Here is a 22,779-nt window from a genome sequence, read left to right on the forward strand (position 1 = left end):
AAATAACAAATAATTAGAAATAGTAAATGATAAATGATAAATGATAAATAATAAATAGTTTTTGCCCTCTGTTACTAGCTCACAACCTAACAAGTATACATGCACTGCCTGAGCTTCCTGAGTGTGTATTTCCTGTTCATTTTCTGTATAACTAAAGTCAGTAGAAGCAATAACAATCATAGAATCTTTTAGGTTGGAAAAGTCCTTTAAAATCACTGAGTCCAATAGCTTTCTTTACAGAAATGTGGTATAAAGTAGCATACACAAAATACTTCCTTTCACCACCACTACCCCCCCAGCATTTAAAATGGGCTCTGAACTGACTCTGAGAGAAATTCTGTACTTGCTTGATAAGGAACATAAATACCCACCAAATAAAAGTAGGAATTTGAGTGAGCTACTGTCAGTGTCTGTGGTTGCTTTTCTACTTGAACGTTGGAATCCCAAAACAGGGTGGTTTTCAATTATTTTTTCAGAAATACACTCCAAGTAGTATTTGGCTACAACAGCATCAATTGGCTTCCTATACACTATCTAAAACAACACTGCAGTTATTAATCAGATCCACTAATAAGCATTAAAAACACCTCAGACTTACCTTTGAGCTCTACAAAATATGCAACAACCTGTTGAAATACTGCGCTGGCCCAGAGTGCAATTAGTCTGGTGGGAAGCGGAGAGCGCAGGTACTATAAATGTGGCAGTGTGACACCGGTCAGGAACGCGCAGTACAGGCGAGGCGAGGTGGGGCAGCCCTTCACTGTGCGCAACGGTGCGTCTGGGAACCAGCCTGACCGACTTCGCTGCTGTCACCACCGAGCTCTGTCATTACAGAGTCCACAGAAATTGCCGTATTTATGGTAAAGTAGGTAGGCAGTGCTTATTGCCTAATCCTTTGGAAGTCTTTGAACTGGTATTTCAGAAAGGTGACTGTTTTCTGTAAACTGCAGAAACTATTGTTCCTTGTATTTTGCAACTATTAATCTAAAAAAAGGTAGCTTCTTCTTATCACAGAGTCTCCTATGGCATGCTGTGCGAGATGAAAACTGGAAAAGGTGTGTCTTCTACAAAATAAAGCAGCAAATTCAGTTCCGTTAAGGAAAACCTGGTGCTAGAAATAAGTCTGATCCTATCTTCAAATATGTTCACAGCTGCGGTAATTTAAGATTACAGTCTAAATCCAAATTTTCTGAATGCATCAGTTGTCATTAATTTTTACTTTGGGATACAAAACTAGATAGGGACCTCAATGTTACAACTCTTACTCCTCACTTTAGATTTTATATAAACAGTACTGAATTAAAGTAAGAATGAGGAAGTCAGGTGTATTGTATATAACTTTTAATATGCTGATGTAGTCAACCTGTGATTTTTTTTTTTTAAATTCTTAAATATTTATTCTAGGCTGGTATGTGGTGAAGAGTGACTCAGAAATGCTTCAGCATTGTGTGACTGTTTGAGTGGAATGCCATGATGTTGTTAGCTGTTTCCACTTTACATTTTTAAGGAATCAAGTGCAAACACTATTTCATAACTTATCCTCGAGATAAGTGTTGAAGATATGGCATATACAGAAAGTGTTTATATGGGAGCAACTAGTGGTGTTTTCTCAGAAAACTGCAGTGGACAAGTGGAAGGTTTTCTGTGAAATGGATCAACTTTGACCTTTTCTAATATCCCTTTTGGGGAAGTAAATTATTTGTGTGGCATGAGATAGAGTGGTCTGTGAGAGGAGGGAGGACAGTCTAATACTGTGGGTTTGGTTTCCTTTGGAATCTAGCACTCTGCTGAAGGAGATTTTCTGCAGTGTGTATCAACATATTTATTGCTGTGTCTGGGTGGATATTCATCTAACAGATTGACCACAAGAGCTGAAAACAAGCACCACAGATCTGCGTCCAAATTTGGATCTTATGCAGCGTTAACCAAATGAGAAGTGATGTACTGGGGTCAACAGTATGCTTCACACCAGCATGCACACATTATGGTGCTGAGAAGTCTTTCTGATAGGTTTTTAAAAAGAAAGGTTATTTTAATAGAGATATAATATTTAAAAATATCAAGACCTTAAATATATAGGCTGCAGTTTTATTAAAGTGTATCTATTCCAGTAGTATGAGAGTCGTACCCCTCTGGAGCTGCCCTGGGCCTCAGCATGGGGCTTGGGAAGGTGTGCTTGCTCGCTCCCTGTTATTTATTAGCAGTTTCATTCATCTGTCAGTAAAAGTAAAAGCTGTTTACCTGAGTGACTTAACACCTAATGGAAGGTGCTCTGTTTGTGACTCAGTTCTTGGCTAAATGCCGTACACCTGCCGGGATGCTGGCAGCAAGTGCTGGCCCACTGTTCCTGGAAGGCAAAACCTCCAGCGGTGAGCCCAGTGGGAAGAGATTCAAAGCTTGGCCACATGGAGACAAGGTGGTGCAGAGTACCCCTGGAGTGGGGGATGAGATTAAGCTGTAATTCAGCTATACCCTGTATTTATTAATCAGCAGTTTCAATTCTGAAGAGTGTGTCACGGTAGCAGACGTGGTACCAAATCCGTAGGACTGTTTTTATTGCATGGTTTTGCTGTAAAGGAGTCTGACTGAATAAAACTGAAGAAGTAATTGAGCAGAATATTCAGAAGAGGCCTGGCTGGCAATGGCCAAACTCTGTGGAGAGGCAGTGGAGACTGTTCCCTAGCTCCTTACTGAAAAACCTCTTTGCAAAAAATTTTTAGGGAATAAACACACCTTTCATTTTGACACAGTGACTCACAAAGTACTTGGAAGAGATGTGCTCACATAATAGTCTTAGTTTCTCTGAGTTCTTGGTTTTGTTTTAGTTTCCTTTTTTCTCTGCTCTCTTCTTTCCTTCCAATAGCATTTAACACCACCCATTCATCATTTATTTCTTTTGACAATGTCAAACTTTTGTTTTACTTAAGATTGTATCTACACACAGCCAATCTTTCCTGTCTGCCTTAACCATCAAACATCATCCTACTTGTCTTCTGAAAGATTAGGAACTATGTAAATCACATGCCTAAAGTTAGTTCATCAGTGTGAGTACTGGCAGTGTAAGGGCAGTAAACGTAAGGTAAATTAAATAAGAATTGAAATCAAGTTTTAGAATTGCACAATGGGCAGAATTGCAGACTGTATTGCAGAGCACTGAATAACAAATCCCTAAATGAGTGGAGCTATACCAATATGCTGGACAAAAAAAAAGGAAGTACACCATATATTATGAGATTTAAAATTCAGAATGACAATTGCAGGTATAAAATGGGAAGCAGTGTGCTCAGGGAAAAGCAGGTGAGGCACCAGATAATGTTTTTTCTGTAGGAAACTGGAGGCTTGTGTGTGACCCTCTAAACTGAAAATTATCCAGAACTCTTGAGTGGCAGAATTAGGCAGAAAGAAACTCTGGCAGGTCAAAGCAATGCTAGAACATGAATGTTCTCATCTTGATGTTCAAATGGTTGGGTTAGTCATCCACTGTATGTCTTGTTTTTCTACAGAAGTAATTGATGAAGGTCAAGGCTTAGCGTTTTCAGAGCTGGGAGACCAGGGTAAGAGATGAATCAGTAAAGAAGTGACTAGCAACTAGGGCTGGAGGGGCTGGATTGCATGGAGAGCAGTCAGAGACGAATGGCATCAGCAGTGTGAGGGAGTAAAATAAAGGCAAGCCAGGAAGGATCCAGGCTTTCTGTAGAACTGGACAAATTGAATTACAAAATTGGCGTGGGTTTTTTGCTATAATTTAGACTATAAGTTTACACCATAAGAGAAGTTTTGTGAATTATTTCTTTTAACATGCTTTTGTAATTTTTTATGTACTTCCACCTTTTGATGGTATTTTCTCAGTAGCCTTATAGCACAGCAAAATTACCATGAATTCCATTCTACTGTGTGAAACAGCATTTTTTAAGGACTCTGATGAATCTGGAAAAGGTGCTTTAGTTGCCAGGTATAGTTAGAGATTTGGCCTCACCGGCTTCATCTAGATGGATGATTTTCTTCATCATTGCATTATCAAACACTTCATGCACATAAGTAACATAAAAGACATCATGTATTATTTTTATTCATATTATACTAGAGCCTATTATCTATACTATACCAGAGCCTGAAAACACTAACTTAGAGACAGATCTTGATTTAAAGAATAAGCAAGTTATCCAAAATCTTAGGGAATGGACAGACTGAAATGAAAAGCATTATAAGATTAGTGTATAGTCAATGAAGAACATAATTTGTCCGCTGCCTAGTATTACTTCTAGACCACAACTGCCTCATTCTATTTCCAAAACTTCAGCAGATGTTTACATAAGCTATAATAATTCCCAGTCAAAAAAATTACATGTACTTCAATAGTCCACTCTTCCTCATTCTTTTCTTCAGTAATGTTATTGGAAAAAAAAAAAAGCCACTAATTGAATTGTTTGCCTTCAGTTTCTCTGACTCCGGTATTTTAAATCAGTGGGATTAAAAATTTGTTATTATGAAAACTGAGCCAATTCCTTACTTTCTGTTATCTTCGAGTGTAACCAAGTAAATTATTTCATTTGTGCAATTACACAGATGCCAGTTTTGGCACAGGGCTAGTGGATATCTCGGGAGTTGGTATCTTGGCTAGTGGATATCAGCCTGGCACATGTGTTGCAGAACATCCAACATTATGTTTTGCAGAATAAGTTGTATTTCTCCTACCTATTTGGTCACATAAGAAAAGTACTGTTTGTTTTGTGTATAGCACAGGCTTACATTGCTCCCGAGTCCTCGCAGAATGCATCTCAGGAAGGCATTTCTCTTGCAATGCGGTGTCTTCTGTAACATTTCCAAGTCTCGTGCTGCACTGGTTGTGACAGCACTTCTGATGACAGCTGTTTCACACACAGATAAATTTGAGTGCAAGCCCCACTGCTGCTTAAATAGGAGAGATATGTGTTCCTTGTTAGGAAATTCCAAAACTTATTTGAAATCTGGGGTGAAGGCAAGATCCATGTTAGAAAGAATTTAAGAGAAATAATATTCAGGGACAAGTTCCTTTCATTCATCTGTCCATTATTTATGGGTAGTGGTATGGCGAACTGATAGCTTCTAGTCATTGTGCTCTAATATAGTATATGAATAAATAAGATATGGATATAGTGATAATTATAATACATATAAACCAAATAAGTTGATAAATGTAATACAGAAACAGAAAACGCAAAGAACATGAGACCAACTTACTAGGTTTGACTTACAAATCCTCATTCTGAGCAGTTGACTTCCCAGAAGGAAGCAAATTTTCTCACTCCCTATTTGAAATCACTGTTTTCTGGGGAACAGTTGGATAATCCATTTTGTCAAGTATTGCACCAAAACAAGGTGTCTTACCCTCAGTGACAAACTGCAGCATTTGGGAAACTATTATTAGTTATTTATTGGTTGTAATTATTTTTATAGGACCTACCAGAAACACTCAGTACATGGAGATTTTGATTCTGATCTCGGGCGTAGATCAGAAATAATTGTTTAAAGAAGTATTTTAGTAGAGAAGCTACTCCAGTATAAAGCTGGTATAGCTGGGAAAGAAGTGAGTTGTCATGATCCAAGCTGAATAAAATGAGAACAGAATTTAGCTCTTCATTAACAGATACCATTGTGTATGCATATCCTTGTTTCTTCAGGGAAAGATTTTAAGCCATATATGTTTTGAATAAAACTATAAAAAAATATTATCTAAAAAGGGTGACAGGGTCTCATACTGACAGGTACCTATCTCTGTACAGATATAGCAGACAGCAAAAAAATATTCTTAGATAGACATTGTAAAATACTGTTCCAATTTTAACAGGTATGATCCTGAAGTTACTTACAGTTTTCAGATTCTTTGGGGAAAAAAGCCAGAAAGTGGCTAATGACAGTTACCATGTTATATACTGCTGATTCTCTTGAGATCTGCATGGCCTTTTTTCTTTATTTACCTTAATTAAAATGCATTTGCTTATTTTCACAGCTACAGTCTTTCTAGAGTTTTGGAAAAGACGGAGGGCTGTATTAACCTATGACTGGGACCTCATAGACTGGGAAGATGAAGAGGTAAGACTAAACAGAAGTAATCCCGTAAATCTTGCTATCAGCATGATTTAAGTGTAAACATCAATACATATTGTATGCCAGTAATCTGAATTTGTCATTCAGATTATATTTGTATTTATAACACTAGTTGCAGAATAAACAAGTATACTTGAGACTATGCAAGGATAGTTTCCCTTCTGCAACTAGCATTATAATTCCAAATATAATTCTACATTTATTAAAAATACCCTTTGAAAAATTGAGTGGAAATACTGCCTGTATAAAGGACAGGAGCTACTAGTGATGTCAGCACAGATACCTTTCAATTCTATGGTTTCTTGTACTGGAAGTTCCTAATACTGCCTAAAATCGGACCAAGAAAAGCAAAGAGACAGAAACTAGACTTTATGTCCTTCTGAGAGACATAACTTGTACTTTAACATTCTGTTATCAGCATCAGCAATAATAAAATTATTTTATTACTTCACTTCATAAATCACTAGTGAACATAGCTGTGGTTTAGCTATGTTGGTGATTTCACTGCAGTCTAAGTTAATAGATACTTTACCATTTCTTGTTTTATAGCTTTACATAGAGGCATAGATACAAGCTGGCAGCTTTTAATAAATGGTTTCATATCATAAAAAGCACCATCATAACTGGCATTTATGTATCATTTTCTTATTAATTTCTGCACAGAAACCAGTGTTTAAGTCAGTATTATAACCCAGGATCCTTTTAATACCCTCACATAGTGAGGAAGGCTCTGACTGTTTCTATTCTTTGTTGGTATCTAGCACTGTTTCCAAGGATTTCCAAAAGAGCAAATTATTTCGATATTTGAGTTGGAGCATTATAAAAACCAATTTGTGTCTATATAAATTTTCTACTTTATAGTACATATATATCTGATTTTTGAGATTTAGTGAAATAAATGGACAACACTTATGAAATAGGTGGTACAACAAATACAGTCTACCCTGTCATTCCAGGAAGAGCTGCGCCCCCAGTTTGAAGCTAAATATTCCCAAGTGGAAAGAGTAAATCCCATCACAGGAAAACCTGAACCTTTTCAGCCTTTCCCTGATAAGCTCAGTCGACTGATGGTGTCTGTCTCAGGAATATTCTTCATGGTAATATTTAATAATATTGGAATTATTGCAGCCTTTAATCTTATTCTTATGTAAATAACACAAGTCATGAGTGCATTTATTAAGATTAATGAATTTACATAATATAGGCAAAACTGATTGTCTTACCGCTTGCTTATGGATCTCTTTCTTTTGAAAGAAGTAATATAGTTACATTGTAAAAGAACAATAAAGAAATATTTTAGTTCATCAGTCTTGTATTTTCATTCTCTCAAAGCCTGCTCACCAAAACAAATGGCAGCCTAAAACAGTTGTTAAATTATTAATTCAGTGGAAATTATTTCAGATGTGGTTTATTTTGTTCTAATATCTCTATTCATAAATACTTACCTCTAGATTTCACTGGTCCTCACTGCAGTGTTTGCAGTCGTGGTGTATCGTCTGGTAGCCATGGAACAGTTTGCTTCTTTCAAGTGGTATTTCATCAAGAAGTATTGGCAGTTTGCAACATCTGGCACTGGAGTCTGTATCAATTTTATGATCATCATGTCACTCAATGTTGTAAGTCTTCTTTTAAAGGAAGGATTAATTTAAAAGAGTAATTTTACAAGATTACAGAGTTTACTGTGTATCAGGTATATACATTTTCTTGCATAGTCATACAGCAGTGCCTGAAGGTAGTATTTCAGGGGTTTTTCCTCTTCTAATACTATGTCTGTCTATGTTTTTCTCTACTGCCTACTTAATTTGTCAGTACACATATTTGCTTATGTGTCACCAAGTCACAGTGGTACAGACAACTGCTTTCTGCATTTGCATTTTTATTTTTTACATTACCTCTTGCCATACATCTCTTCTCTAAATGGAACTACATTATTTTCTTGGCTGATGATTTTCTTTCTGTTTTGGGGGTTTTTGGGGTTTTTTTTAATTGATAATTTTGAATTCTTCCCTTTCTTATTTAAAATGTAGTTGTGATATCAGTGTTGTACAGTCCTAGAATAACTGTGGTACATTATTTCGGTTGAAACTTTTCCTGTCATATAACTGCACGAGTTTGATCATCTGCTGTGGTAGCACAGTGTACATTGATACAAACTCTGTTCCTTCAACTGCAGTATAATTTATTGTTTTTATATTCCCGTACAAACACAAACAGGTAAAAAGGAATAATAGCACAGCAAACAATGGCTTTTAATTCTGTTAAGGAGTTTGTGCACTCAGTGCAATAAGAAAGCATTCTTCAAAACAGACTGTCATATGTTTCTTTTTGTTACTATATATGATAATGCAAAGTCATAAAAAGCATATTCAAGTGAACAAGCACACCAAAGGTATTGAAAATAATTTGCTATTAATAGTAAATGCTCAAGTAAATCTTTCTTAGAGTTGGTAACTACCTTAGGCTGTGTCATTTAAAATAAAGACTGGAGGCAGTCAAGATACAGACAGATGAGGAAGTTTTCAGTACGAGGCTGCTATGTATGGCATTCATGCCATGGAATGCATATTCATGCAAAGGAAAAATGGTATTTTGTAAAGGCTTTTGCCTGCTATTAGATCACAAAGATTAGGTTTGTTTCTAATGTTAGAGGATAAGCATCTAGTTGTTCATTAAGAGAACCATTGGTCCCTGAATACTTCTCTTGATCTATTGGCTCTTGATTTATCTTTACTGTATATTTAATGTATGTATGTACATACATTTGCATGGATAAAAATAACGGGACTAAAGTAGTTCAATGAAGTCTTCTTTATATGAAACTAAACATCCACATAGCTACAACATCACCCTCCCTTCTCTGTCCAGATACCTCGATGCTGTAGGGCAACAAAAAACCTATGCTTTGATGCTTGTTGTCATTCTGCATTTGACATCACAACAGACAAGATGTGCTATAGTTAGACCGTCTCTTATTTCTGTTTTAGGTTTACGAAAAGGTTGCCTATCTACTGACAGACTTAGGTAAGTAGGTCTTTCCTAGTGGCATGGTTCTTGCTAGCTGTGGCAAATACCTTTATATTCCCATAAAATAGGGGTTTGGCAAACTTCATCTATGCATAGTACGATCCTGGCATTTCCATAAGCAAGTGAGAAATATCAGAGAAAAAAATGATATTATTATTTTGCTAAGAAAATAATAGAAAATAAATGAAATTATTCTTATACTTTTTATGTTTTACAGTGTAAATTGAAAAAAACCTTTATCTTATAATGGAACAAAAGTCAAAACATAGTCTTTCTTAGAATGCTAAAACAGGTTATTTTCTTCCATTTTTACCAAATACTTAATTATCTTTTTTACAGTTTTTTTTTAATTTGAACTTTTGAATGGAAAAATGGATTAAGATAAAATTACATTGTCCAAGATAAAAATGTTAAGTCATAAATTTTAAAGTAGCTCTAATTCTGTCACATTAAAAATTTATACTGAGGCCACTAGTTGTGGTCCAGTCACAGAAGTAAAGGTTTCTAGCTTATATGAAGCAAGAAAGCAAAGACAGCATTTAAGATCTCCTACGATGTGAATATATTATCTTTTAGTATTTCTTCTTGCATGCTCTCTTTTCGCCCGTGTTAAAATAAGCAGTTGATCTTGTCACTGTTTAAAGCAAGCTCCATGCTTAAATTTAACATCGCCCTCTTCTGGTTAAAGTAGTGAAGAACATGCATTAAACAAGATGCTCAGAACTTTATAGTGTCTCAGATAACAGGCAGTTGAACAGGCTAGAAAGATTCAGAATGTATAGTCAGCTTCTTCAGATTATTAAAATAGTTAAGAATATTACACTGATTTGTATTCCTACTTAACTTTAAAAATGTATTACATTGTTACAGACCAGGGAATGGGAAAGAAAATAATTATTTCATTTAAGTATACAAGCCACATTTTCCCAAAATATAGGAAAGCCTTAAAAAAAAAAAGGCTTCTTGAATTAAGCATGATGGAACATCAGCTGTGTGAGCTAGGCAGCTCACTCCACTTCCTAAGTTGTTTCACATTAAAGAGGAGTAGGACACCTTAACTTTCATGAACAATTGTTCATATGTAAAGCTAGTATCCTGTATGTTTGTATCCTGATTTAGTCATCATTAGACCAAAGTAATTAAGTAGTAAAAATTTTAACTGAAAAATCCAGGCAGTTTATACTTCCAATTCATATATATGTTTTAAAACTTTTATCAGTTGACTGCATTCCAAGTTTGACACATCCATCAAAGAAATTTGAAATTTCTAAAATAAAACATTAATTTAAATCATTATCACCAAGTTCTAATTCAGAAATAAATCGTGTTCTGCAAACATAAGGGAAAATGTCTAAGGTAGTGCAGACCCACAAAGAATACTTGTAGCCCTACTACACACTTCTGCATTTCTTTCAAATAAAAACCCAAGGCAGGACCTCCATCCTTTCCTTATTGCATTATAAACCATTTAACACTTCACAAGCATTATGATCAGGAAGTCTTGGAGATAAACTAGTAGTCTTACAGAAGTGCTTAGAAGATTATATTTTTGAGTGAGAAACCAACTGGCTGTTGGTAGTGTCTTTTCCCTCTGCTTTCCTTGGCAGACCCTGTCTCACTCTGCTGATGTGAATTGCTTTTGCTGTTTGTTTGGGGATTCTTCGTTGTGGATTTGGTTTTTTTTTTTTAATCAAGATACCTATAGCCTTAAAATTAAAGATTCATACTGAATTCAGAACTGTTTAATGGAAATGAAACAGATGTCTTCCCACAGAGTTGTGACTTATTCTGTATGAAGGGGCTTATATGTCCTGTTTCCACATAGAACCACCATAGTCTGAGCTGGCACAATGGTTTTGTGACCATCTCCAAGACTGAACTCTTGGAGAAAAAAAAAATTCAACCTGATGGGGCACCATGACTTGAAACCATCACTTGTTTTGTTACTGTTGATTGATCTGTGACCAAAGTTAGTCGTAACTCAATTTAATTTTTGTTTATATAATGTATATTGTGTCTTTCTGCAGAGCACCCTAGAACAGAATCTGAATGGGAAAACAGCTTTGCCTTGAAAATGTTCCTCTTCCAGTTTGTCAACTTGAACAGCTCCATCTTTTACATTGCCTTTTTTCTTGGCAGGTAACTTATCTTTGCTAACTGCTTTTAAAGGAAAACTCACACAGAACTCATAATCCTTGCTGATTTTGTAGGTTTGAAGAAAATAGGGTGACATTTAGAACTGCAAGATTTAGATGTGAGTCAGTTTCTGAGGATAATTAAGAACACAAAGTAATGTTTTTAACTGTATGTGAGGGCTGGACTCTTGAAATCTTTACTTATGGAACTAGTCACTAAAAAGCCTAATTTTTAAGGGGATCTGTACACATGACTTTCCTACTAGACGACAATTCAGAACCTTTGAAAACAGAGCCACTTCCTAAATGCAGGGCTGTATTCAGCCCTGCTCTAATAGGCTTTATTAATTTTTTCGTGTTTTTTCCTCTATGGTTACATTTCCCAGGATTCATTTCTGTAAATAGTAAATATTGTCTGGCAGGTCTTACACAACAGTAGGAGGCAGAAATTCTGGCTCCAGTTTCTATGTGTATCTTTAGCTCAGAGCATGAGATGCTGGACAGGTCTAACCTTGCTTCATCTTCACTTCAGTTTTGTTCTGATCAGACTTATCATTTCTGCAGAGTATTTCAAAGTACCTTCTATAAAGTTTTACAATATAATTTAAGTTCAAGATTGATTGGGGGAAAAAAAAACCCTCTGGTGAAGTCTGTTGGTAATCTCTGCTTGTTACATCCAGTGACGTGTTTGCCATATAGTTTCTAAGCTTCTTTGTATCTTGCTGTCTCCTGTGTCTAGCAGGACCAGGAATGAGTTCTTTTTCTCTCTCGTTTATAATTTTCACTAAGGTCATTAAGAATTTTTATTCAATTAGTTATGTATGAATCTGTTAGATCTGTGAAAAACATATATTTGTTATGGGTTTGGAAGTGATTTTATGCTTGTATGTCCGAGGACACAATTCAGTGCACACTTCACATGAGCCAGCAGATCCCTGTGCTGCAGTAAATTCCTGTGAACTGCAATGGCTTATCTTCTTAGACATAGATTAGAGAGTCCGAATGCCTAACATCTAAAACCTCTGAAGCTAGGATTTTTGTTTTGGACATAGTAAAAGTTTTGCTTGCAAAATGATGGTCCTTGTTTGCATTCTGAAACCACCATATCCTACAGATACCAGACTTAAGCCTATGTGGTTTATATGTTTATATTTAATGACTTTGCTTAGTGGATGTTGTGAACTAACTACTGATACAGGGTGTTCTTGGAATGTCCACTGAGAAGCAGAAATTTTATTTTCCAGATTTGCAGGCCGCCCAGGGAAGTACAACAAGCTTTTTAACAGATGGAGACTGGAAGAGGTAAACAATGTTATTTTGTGATCCTGCTAAATTTCCATGAGTAAAAAGGAAATGGCTGAAAGACATGAATTATGTCCAGTTTGAAAGATTTATTATTCCCTCTAAAAGCAGTGAGGAGTAAACTCTTTATTTATAGCGAAGGATAGGAAACAGGAGGTGTGTTTTTCCTTCTGTGCTCTCCACTGTGCTGAGTGACACACGCAGCTTGAGACGCACAGATCTTTCTGCCTCTCTCTCTGGGAAAAGCAAACAGCAACAGTTCCTTACTTCATAGGCATTACTAAGTCCTACATGATTAGTATCTCCTGGGTGCGTGGAATTTTTGTATTGAGGACAAAAATATAATGCTTATTTTATCAGCTTTTTAATCAGCTTCTTAAGTTTCTGCCAGTGTGAAAATACTGATTTAAAAGAAGAAAAATAGTATTTTCAAAACTTAGCTTGAAAATGTGTTAGAATTGTGCATGCCAAAGTTCTCTCTTATCTCTGAAAAACAGGTTTCTGCTGTTGAACCTTGGTAGCCACAGATTAAGATACCATAACTTTGTAGTCTGTGGTCTAAAAAGAAGTTTCTGTAGTTACTAAATATTTTAATATGGCAATTTGTATAGTTAAGATACCATTAGCAGAGATTCAGGTACTAAGTCTCTGTTCAGACTTAGAATATTACAGATTAAACATTGCTCCATTCTGTTGAAATGAATGCATATGTATTGGTCAATGTGAAATGGACTATATCTTTTATCACATATCTAGCATACATACCCTTAGTTTGGGTAATACGATCCAATTCTCCAGCAAATAGTATGTCTAAAGGTTGTTCATTTGGGTCTGTGTTAATATTTCTGCTACTGATGTTGATTTTAATATTTCTGTAGCTGGACGTTAGGTTTATTTTCACCAAACATATTTGAGTATTTTCTGTTTACCCTGTGAACAAATAAAAATAAAGGAATTATCTGATTTTAGCTACTGATCTTTTCGTATTTTATTTCAGTGTCATCCTAGTGGCTGCTTGATAGATCTGTGTCTGCAAATGGGAGTTATTATGGTTTTAAAACAAATGTGGAACAACTTCATGGAGCTAGGCTATCCGTAAGTTCAGATGTTAAAATTTGTTTTACAAGCACCAATTACATATTTGTGTGATTCAGACATAGGGGAAAACTTCTTTTCATTTGAGTGGAGGGCAGAATGTTGGTGTTAATTGAAATTCAGTATCATCATTATTTGATGAAGGCAATGAACAGCTGAAATACTGATCTCTCAAAGTGTTTGTTCGTAAGCACATAAGATGGAATTCTTAGCAGGTTCAGGTTTTCATGTCTTAATGTTATCACTCAAAACCTGATCATCAATGTTGATTTCCAACCTTCTCTGAAGGACAAGGAGGACTTGCTACTAGTGCTTACACAAGACTTGTGTTCAGTAATAGCTCTGAGGACTAAAAATACGGTTGTTAAATATGTAACTGGATCTACATTCTTCCCCTACGTGCTGTAAGAAGCACAGAGTATAAATAGTCCACTTTTGCCAAAATAACTCTTTTAAGTACAACGCATGTTTGCAGAATGTTTCCACTTTTTGCATCTTGCATACTGTAAATTTATTCCCAAGGCAAGCATTAACTGCTGCTCTAAGATAAAGCTTCTCAGGTTATGTTAACCATCTAAATGGTTTATTGTGATTTCATTTGCCATTATACAAACAGAGCTGTTCAGCTACTGAGGAGAATAATGGGCTAAGAGTCTTACAGCTCTCTTGAAACTGGAAGAATATGTTTTCAGTAAAAGCAAAAGGTTGCTCATCAAATATTAATGTAATCAAAGTCTCGACCTTGAAAATATGTCGGAAAGGGTCATGCTTACAGTGTGCCATCATTCTGCAAGTGAGGGGCAATGTACTGTACTGTTGTGAGACATGGATTTCTGAACTAAAGAAAACTACTTGAAGTATCAGGCTTCCTGTCTTCTCAGCCCAGCAGCATATTAACTCTGTCTAGAATTTATTTTAAAATGTGCTTATATTCCTTTACGGAAAGCAGTGTTTTGTTATGACAAAACCATTGTCTGCAACCGAGGCCTTTCAGTAACAAGAGAGATCAAGAGCTAAACACTAAATTAGCTTGAGAAAAAGTAGCAACCTGTTTATAAATATGCTTATAAAAGAAAGCTTTCCATCTTCAGTCTCTTTTCAGTAATATCTAGAAACAAAAAATAACCTTTAGTTGTTACCTGTGTTAGTACTGGATAATATTTTTTATTTGTATAACACTTTAGTTTGTGAAACTAAGACCTATTTACTATTTATAACTACTTTGTGAAAGGACCTCTGCACACCTTTATATAAACTAGTCATAAATATTTGCAGTTTCAGCAGCACCTCTTTAGACATTTTTTCCTGTTTCAAGAAAAAAATATTTACTAGAGCACCTAGATCATTAGTTTTGTTCAGAGAATAGTTGACATATTCTACTATCTAATATATCCTAATATCATAAAGTTCTTGTTGAGCTCCACTTATTTGGTTTATCTTTTACGGCATTGAAAATAAAGCATTATATATTTTTTTTAATGTTCTCACTATGCATTATTTTTTTCCTTTTTTTTTTTATTTAGGCATGCAGGTAAATCCTACCAAAAAAAGTCTATGTAAGCAAATTCCATATTCTGAAAAGCTTGTTTGTACAATGCCTAACATGCTACATTAAAGATTGTAATGCATTTAAAATTGTAATGCAGAATTGAGAGCTTCTGGAAGTACTTTGATATCTTATATGATATTGTAAATATTTCCAGAAAATACCTAAGTAAACATTCAGGTGCAATTCGAAATAGGCCAAATTACTTCAAAACAATACCCAAAAGTATTGTAAATTACTAAGCAAGCACAGTCAATAATGCTCTGTTTATCTAATAAAGTTTATTACAGAATTGGTGGTCACGACGCAAAATGAAGAGAGGAGGGCAATTAATGGAGCAAAAAATTTCCCTGCCTCAGTGGGAAAAAGATTGGAATCTGCAGCCTATGAATCTTCATGGTTTAATGGACGAATATTTAGAGATGGGTGAGCAAATCTGGGGAGGTGTCAGTTTTCTTAAGAAACTGGAACTATTTTGCACACTAAAAGATCTTTTGCATTTCCGATTTCTAATCATAGAAATGCTTGTCTAGTTTTACAGTTTGGCTTCACCACCATCTTTGTTGCTGCCTTCCCACTGGCTCCTCTCCTGGCATTGCTTAACAATATCATAGAAATAAGGTTAGATGCATACAAGTTTGTCACTCAGTGGCGAAGACCTATGCCTGCAAGAGCAACAGATATAGGTGAGAGAACCTAATAACTGTCACTGTCAGGTACCATCTCTGTGTTTCCTTTTCTAATGTAGCTTAACCCTTGAAATATTTCATGCATCAAGAGTTATATTGGTAATAAAACCTACAGATCTCAATGACAACTCTCCTGTTGAGCAGCAAAAGCATACTCAGTTGCTTAGCTAAAAGGACTCCTCAGATTGCAAGCTGGAACATAGGAGGTTCAGCCTGAACATAAGGAAAAACTGTTTTTGCTGTAAGGGTGACAGAGCACTGGAACAGGCTGTCCAGAAAGGTTGTGGAGTCTCCTTCTCTGGAGACATTCAAAACCTGCCTGGACATGTTCCTATGTGAACTGGTCTGGGTGATCCTGCTCTGGCAGGGGGGTTGGACTGGATGAGCTTTCGAGGTCCCTTACAACTCCTAATATTCTGTGATTCTGTGAAATCTGCTTTCCTTTTCCAATAAGGGATCATAATAGTTGGAATTTTGAGAACAGGCTAAATAGTATTTTAGGCTTCTGATTTGTGAAACCTGAGGTCTAAAATGCTATCCAAAAGCAATTTAATTTTAAAATAAGGACTAAATTCACTTTTGGTTTAAAACAGAGTTAAATAATACACAGTGTGCCCTACTGTAAGACTTCATTCAGGTGGAGCCAGTGGTGGCAGGAATGTGAGGACATGGTTTAATCTTGATTAGCTTTTCTGACTGAATTCTTTCTCAATAAGAATAGAAGACTGTATGACTAATAATGACTTTAATATTGCTAGTATGATTTTGTATGACTTACTGTGACTGTTAAAACTAATTACTTTGTTGTAATTTTCCTTGTTTCTAGGTATCTGGTATGGGATTCTGGAAGGCATTGGTGTTCTGGCTGTCATCACCAATGCCTTTGTTATTGCCATTACTTCCGACTACATTCCACGTTTTGTCTATGCATACAAATATGGACCCTGTACAGATCAAGGATACAGACAAGAAAAGTAATTAAGATATTCTTTATATGTATTTCAGTGGGAGCACACTTTTGCTACTGTCTTTCTGTGTTAACATACATCAGTAACATTTTACTTTTTACATCTGTGCAAAGCTCCACAGATTCTGAGTGCAAGTAACTCAGCCATTCCAGAGAGTTTGCAAACTAACTCCACAGTTACAGAAGTGGAAAACCTTGTCTTTTCTTCTCAATGAGAACAATGAAGTTCAATGTATGTCGTAGCAGTTTTCAGGCTTTCTCTAGATAAGGTGTTCTTCTTTTCTGCAATAGTTCTGGACTGTCTTCACCCACCATGCTCCCAAACACATATAAATGCTCCCAAACCCTTTTTTATCCTAAGCCTTGTTCACTCTCAACCTAACCCTATGCCTTTTACTTTCAGATGCTTAAAAGGATACGTCAACAGCAGTTTATCAGTATTTGATTTGAGTGAACTTGGGATGGGATACTCAGGATACTGCCGGTATGTTTCAGTGCTATCCCTTCTTGTAATACAGACATAGACATTAATACAGAGATTAAATTGAAAGCCAGTGCTTAAATTACTGGCAGAATAGTTTCTTTTTTTGCATGTAAAAGCATTGGAGTTCAAGTTTGTTCAACATAGGAGTCTTAGGTACAAACATTCTGTGGTGGGACGCAATACTAACACAACGGAAAACTGTCTTCTAAGTTTTTTCCAGGTCTCTTGCAAGCCATATATTTAATGCCTCTATGAATTATTTCATTTTGAAGTTTTCCCAGATGACAAGAAGGGTAAAAATTCTCATTTCAGTTTTGTGAAACATTCTGAGGTCTATTAATTAAAATACACAATTAACATTTTTGCTGTGGCTCAAATCCAGGTAAAGATCCCAAAGAGTTATGCAAGATGAATACAAGAAATACACCATAAAAATTAAATGCTGCATTGCATGAGTGCACTCCTTGTTTCCGATCTAGTTTTACAGTAAGAATTAGCTTGAATTGACTAAGAAGTTACAGAATCATGTTACACTTATGCAAACTTTGTCTGGAGAATCTCAAATGCTTATAAGCAAAGACAAAAATCAGTTTAGAGCCAACACACTTGAACTTAACACTTCAAGGTGTCAGCTTTGTAACAAAAGAAACTGTTTGCTCTGGATTTCTGGAAGCAAAAAGGGCTGTCTTATAAGGAACTCTATTTAATTGCCTGTATTGTGGACTGTTCTTCTCCTTTTCTTTTTAATTCCTCTCAAAGTATGCTTTCACTTCGGTTTTGGCCAGATCTGGGATAAGCTAGAGAGCTCTTCACCATCTTCAGGTTTCTAAGCACAGACTAACGTACTGGATTTATGTTTGTGTTACAGGTACAGAGATTACAGAGCCCCACCATGGAGTTCAACTCCATATGAATTCACTTTGCAGTTCTGGCATGTCTTGGCAGCACGGCTGGCCTTCATCATAGTATTTGAGGTTAGTCATGAAAAGGAACAGTTCCTTTCTATCTCTTTAAAGTCTCAGTTAATTTTTTACAGTAGTCCTGTAAATAAATTGTCAGTATCATCGACTGCTTGTTCCTCATAGTCCAAGGAGAGAGAAAAAAAAAATCACCCTCCCTAAACTGTTTCCCATCATCTGCTTCTTAGTGAATTGACAGAGCATGCACAGATTTTAGAGTCCCTTCAAAATCGTATTTTCTCAACAGTCGTCTTATACATCATGTTGGTTCCAACCAAATCTTTCATGTTTTATTGAAAATGAAGAAATGCAATTTATGTGTACATTAAACACAGTTGTTACAACCTAAAAGTTATGTCAGGAAAATGATACATTATTTTAACCTAATATAAAAGTAGAAATGTGTGTTACTACTTTGAAGAATGTATTACATACTGTCCAGCAATCTGGTTGGTTACTTTGATTACAAGCTCTTAACAAAGTCTGCTTGTAGGTAATGTTTGCTATTGTTATTCAGATTGCCGTGTCCTGCCGTCAGGTCACTAGCTATACCCTTAGTTTTACTTTTCAGAAGACTTCAGCATTTTCACATTTCTGATAGACCATTCATTTACTTCTATATTTGTGTGTGTGTATGTATTAAACATAGGAGTTGCTTTTCAGTCATGAATTGAATTTCAGTTCCAGTTTTGCCACAGACTTTTAGGCCATAATATGTGGTCCTAGAAATGAATATTTATGCAACTTTGAAGCAATGATTTTTGTTCTTCTTTTCAGCACCTTGTTTTTGGAATAAAGTCTTTCATTGCGTACCTGATTCCAGACATGCCCAAAGACTTGTGCGACAGAATGAGGAGAGAGAAATACTTAGTCCAGGAAATGATGTATGAGGCTGAACTGGAGCATTTGCAGAAAGAAAGGAAAAAGAATGGGAAACAGTATCACCACGAATGGCCTTAGTCACTACCATGCTGCAACAAAAACACTTTGAAAATTGAAGAGCGCGGTTACAAAATGAAGCCAGGCAGGCATCAGTGTGTGAGATTTGTGGTGTATATATGTTCTTGCTGGGCAGTACAGTTGCAGGCTTTGGTGGGAACTGGAAAAGAGATGCTTCCAATGAAGGAAATGAAGAGCCCTGCCTGTAACTGGTCTATGGTGAGCACCAAGGAGGATTGGCGCTCAGGAATGCACAGACAGAGTAGGAGTTTGGACACTCTGGTTTAAAAAAAGGCAAAGAAATTTCATGCTGTTTGTGAAGATACTAACAGCGTAACAAAACCAAGAAATTACCAGTGAACTTATACAGTAAGGGCATGACTAAAACCAATTTACATGATATCCACTACTTCTACAGCTTCTGATTGCTCAGCTCCATCTGTAATGCCTCTGAAGAAAAAGAGCAGTTGTTGCCTTTGTGGCCATAACTTGATGTAAATGATCTTTCAGGCTTACTGTTTTGTCAGGTTTGTCCTAGTCTCTTGTTGAGATTGTGGATGTGATTCTACCCTAAAAAAGGGGTCTATGGCTGCTTAATATATACTATGCAGTTCAAGATTTGCACATCAGTGTCCATAATTTATCTTTCTAGTTGAAAACCAAAAATTCTAAATTCAAAGAGAAAACAGCAGCACTAAGGATGCATCGCATTGCCCACATTGCAGCTATACTGGAAAATGACATGGCTGTTGTCTTTCCGCTTCTGTATGCAGAAGGGCCACCTCCACACGCTTTCAGGGTGAAAGACCTGTCATTTTCATGCTCCAATGCAGCATGCAGGTGTCTAACAGTGTTACTGCTCCCTTTGACCTGTCTGGACAATGATTCCGTGACTTCACAGAATGCTAACTTGCAATATTCCCATACAGTGAAAATGATTTCATCCTGAATATACAATTAACTCTTTATAGTATGCAAGCTTATGCAGATATGTATCAGACATACAGTATAACATTGTGACTTGCTTGTTCAGGGAAGGAGAAGCAGAGCACTTTATAATCATGCTCTTCTTATTGTAATAGTAAATGTTACAGTAATGTGCACTTCTTTTATTGGCCTAAAGTCAAAGCATGGGAGTTAGATACAGGCAGATACGTATACAGATTGTATATAAATGTACACACACACAATGGTTACTTTTAGATTTTTTATTATTATTTGTATGCCTTCTTATTGTTTTGGGGGGCTTTTTGGATAAAATCACTATGAAAGGTAGATGTTCATGTAAAGAATCAAATTCCAGGTTTTATGTGCATACAGCAGTGTTGCTTATGGTTATAGTCACATTTTTGTGATGAAATTGTCTATTACTAACATTTCATAAGGTGAGAAAAGATAAGCACTTAATTTAAACAGGGTTCACTTCCAGAGAAGGGAGTGGAGAAACAGTTACAATTATTCTGTTTCTCATATACAATTTTTTTTCACTATATTGGATGAGAAAAAAATAAAAAGCAAAGAGTCAACAAAGCACAGTAATCATAAAAGCTGCAAATTTTACCATTATTTTTAGGGATAAAGTTGCAGCAAAATTACTGCTGACAGAAATGAATTTTTACTGCTTACAGTACCCTATTGAACCAAAACTTGTGATTCCAGTATTCACTTGCACATATTAGCGCAATCACTTTATTTTATCATGTCATATAAAATTAGTTTTAAGAGTAAAGAGCCCTTCAAAGAGGATTTATAGGATCTATTGTATCCAGAGGGCCTAGCATCAGGCATTACATTCTTTAGTTATTTCACCATATTCATGAGATGTCTTGGTTAATTCCAGCTCTCTGTGACCAGACAAGGCAACTATAGGGGTACCTACAGTATTGCACAAAGGAGGAAAGAAATTGGAAGGTATGGTCTAATCAGATACATTACCCATTAGTTCTGTGATAAAGGGCTGGTGGAACTCAGCTTCCCATACTTTGGAAAGGCTGTTTTGTTCCTTCATATTCTGGCTTGTGCATTAAGTTCCTCAAGAGTCCTTACTAGAAACAATTCATGCATGCTCCTCAGTGCTTATGGAATCACACCACTTGATTTATTTTATTGTCTCTCTCTTTCATTCTGTGGATTATCAAGCACCATTTGACAGGATTAACGGTGTGTCACAGCTCCTGTGTCTGTGCCACCTAGTGATAGTACTTCAGTTCTTCAGAAGGTCACAGATGAGCTCTCTTTTTAATGTTTTCTCTAAAAACAAAATGCCTTGGCTGGCCCAAGGTATAAAGATACAGGATAAAATTGGGCAAAAATTAGAAATATTGATTATTTTATACTTTTCTGTTTCTGCTGCTGTGGATATTAGCACATGTCAGTACATACTTAGGCAAATTCCAATTGGACTTGAAAAACACATAGTAATAAAAACCTTTTTGTATTTGAGATTTAAATATATATATTATTAATGATTTTGAACACTGTTGTAGAGTGTATGAAAAGCAAGTATGTAGATCTGACATGGTGCATTTTACGCACTGGAAAAGCACAAGAAGTTTTGAAGAAACACTGTGTGTGTTCCTTTATTTATGGAGGACATCAACAATGTCTGAAGGTTTTGCCACTAGCCAGCCATTTGCTTAAGCTGAGAAGACTTTTTGCTAGACTTCATTTAGTATGCTGTTTGCATTGACTGCACGTTATTTTACTAAAGTATAAGGCACACACTGTCCTCAGGAATAATGTGTTTTATGAATGGTGAATGATCTTTTCATATTCTGACTATTGTCTTTCCAAACAAATGACCAGTATGAATAGACTGTGCATGCAAGCTGCGTTTGTGAAATCTGACAAAGCTTTAGAACTTCAATTTGTGCAAAAATGCTTTAGATCATTGCAGATCTAATCTATGACAACCTTGCTCTATGCATGCGCCCTTAGAGAGACTGCATGAGCAACTATAATTTTAAATACAAAGGATTAGTCAAAAATGTCTTAATTATTCCTAACCAAATTCCGTGTCTTGATTCAGACAAAAGAAATTTCCATTTCAAAAATAGCAAAAAATCCACATAAATTAGACACATCTCATTTCTTATGACTTTTTATTCTAAATTTGTGCCTAATGTGTGAGATCTGAATTCAGGTGATTAAAAGAGGAAATAAAAGAATTCTGCTTCATTAGCCATCCTAATAAGAGGTTCCTTCTTAGAGCTCAAAGTCTGTCTCTATATAGAGAGATGCATTAAGAGCAGATGCATATTCACAACTGACTGCTAACGAGTTGAGAGCACAGGCTCTCAATCTGTTACACTGTAATTCCGTTTCCTTACCAGAAACACAGCAGAGCGATCAAGCAGCCTGATAGAGTACTAATATTTGGAAACAAGGCAAAGCACGTGATGGCTGTTTTTATATTTCTCTTTCCAACCCCTTTTTGTTAAAGGATTTATGGAGAAAATTTAGATGAACATTGAAGTTAATATTGATGATAGCAAGGGTAAAATTTCCATAGTGTTTATTTGTTAGATATTTCTTTGGAAGTATGTATCTTTA

At 35.9% G+C, this 22,779-nt stretch overlaps 1 protein-coding gene across 2 annotated transcripts in view; it reads left to right on the forward strand.

The window, feature by feature from the left end:
• The window catches only part of LOC104542061 (anoctamin-3-like), an 83,605-nt gene extending 64,357 nt beyond the window's left edge, over positions 1–19,248 (forward strand). For both annotated transcript variants that reach the window (XM_010186264.1, XM_010186265.1), the window contains 13 exons: positions 5,990–6,072; positions 7,044–7,184; positions 7,539–7,703; positions 9,072–9,108; positions 11,139–11,250; positions 12,491–12,548; positions 13,546–13,643; positions 15,470–15,615; positions 15,723–15,875; positions 16,705–16,852; positions 17,249–17,329; positions 18,198–18,303; positions 19,066–19,248. In XM_010186264.1, the coding sequence (XP_010184566.1) occupies positions 5,990–6,072; positions 7,044–7,184; positions 7,539–7,703; positions 9,072–9,108; positions 11,139–11,250; positions 12,491–12,548; positions 13,546–13,643; positions 15,470–15,615; positions 15,723–15,875; positions 16,705–16,852; positions 17,249–17,329; positions 18,198–18,303; positions 19,066–19,248 (1,511 nt within the window). The remainder of the gene's footprint in view (positions 1–5,989; positions 6,073–7,043; positions 7,185–7,538; positions 7,704–9,071; positions 9,109–11,138; positions 11,251–12,490; positions 12,549–13,545; positions 13,644–15,469; positions 15,616–15,722; positions 15,876–16,704; positions 16,853–17,248; positions 17,330–18,197; positions 18,304–19,065) is intronic.
• The last annotated feature ends 3,531 nt before the right edge of the window (positions 19,249–22,779 follow it).

This window comes from Mesitornis unicolor, unplaced genomic scaffold (genome assembly GCF_000695765.1).
Source record: "Mesitornis unicolor isolate BGI_N332 unplaced genomic scaffold, ASM69576v1 scaffold2366, whole genome shotgun sequence".
Taxonomy (NCBI): Eukaryota; Metazoa; Chordata; class Aves; order Mesitornithiformes; family Mesitornithidae; genus Mesitornis; species Mesitornis unicolor.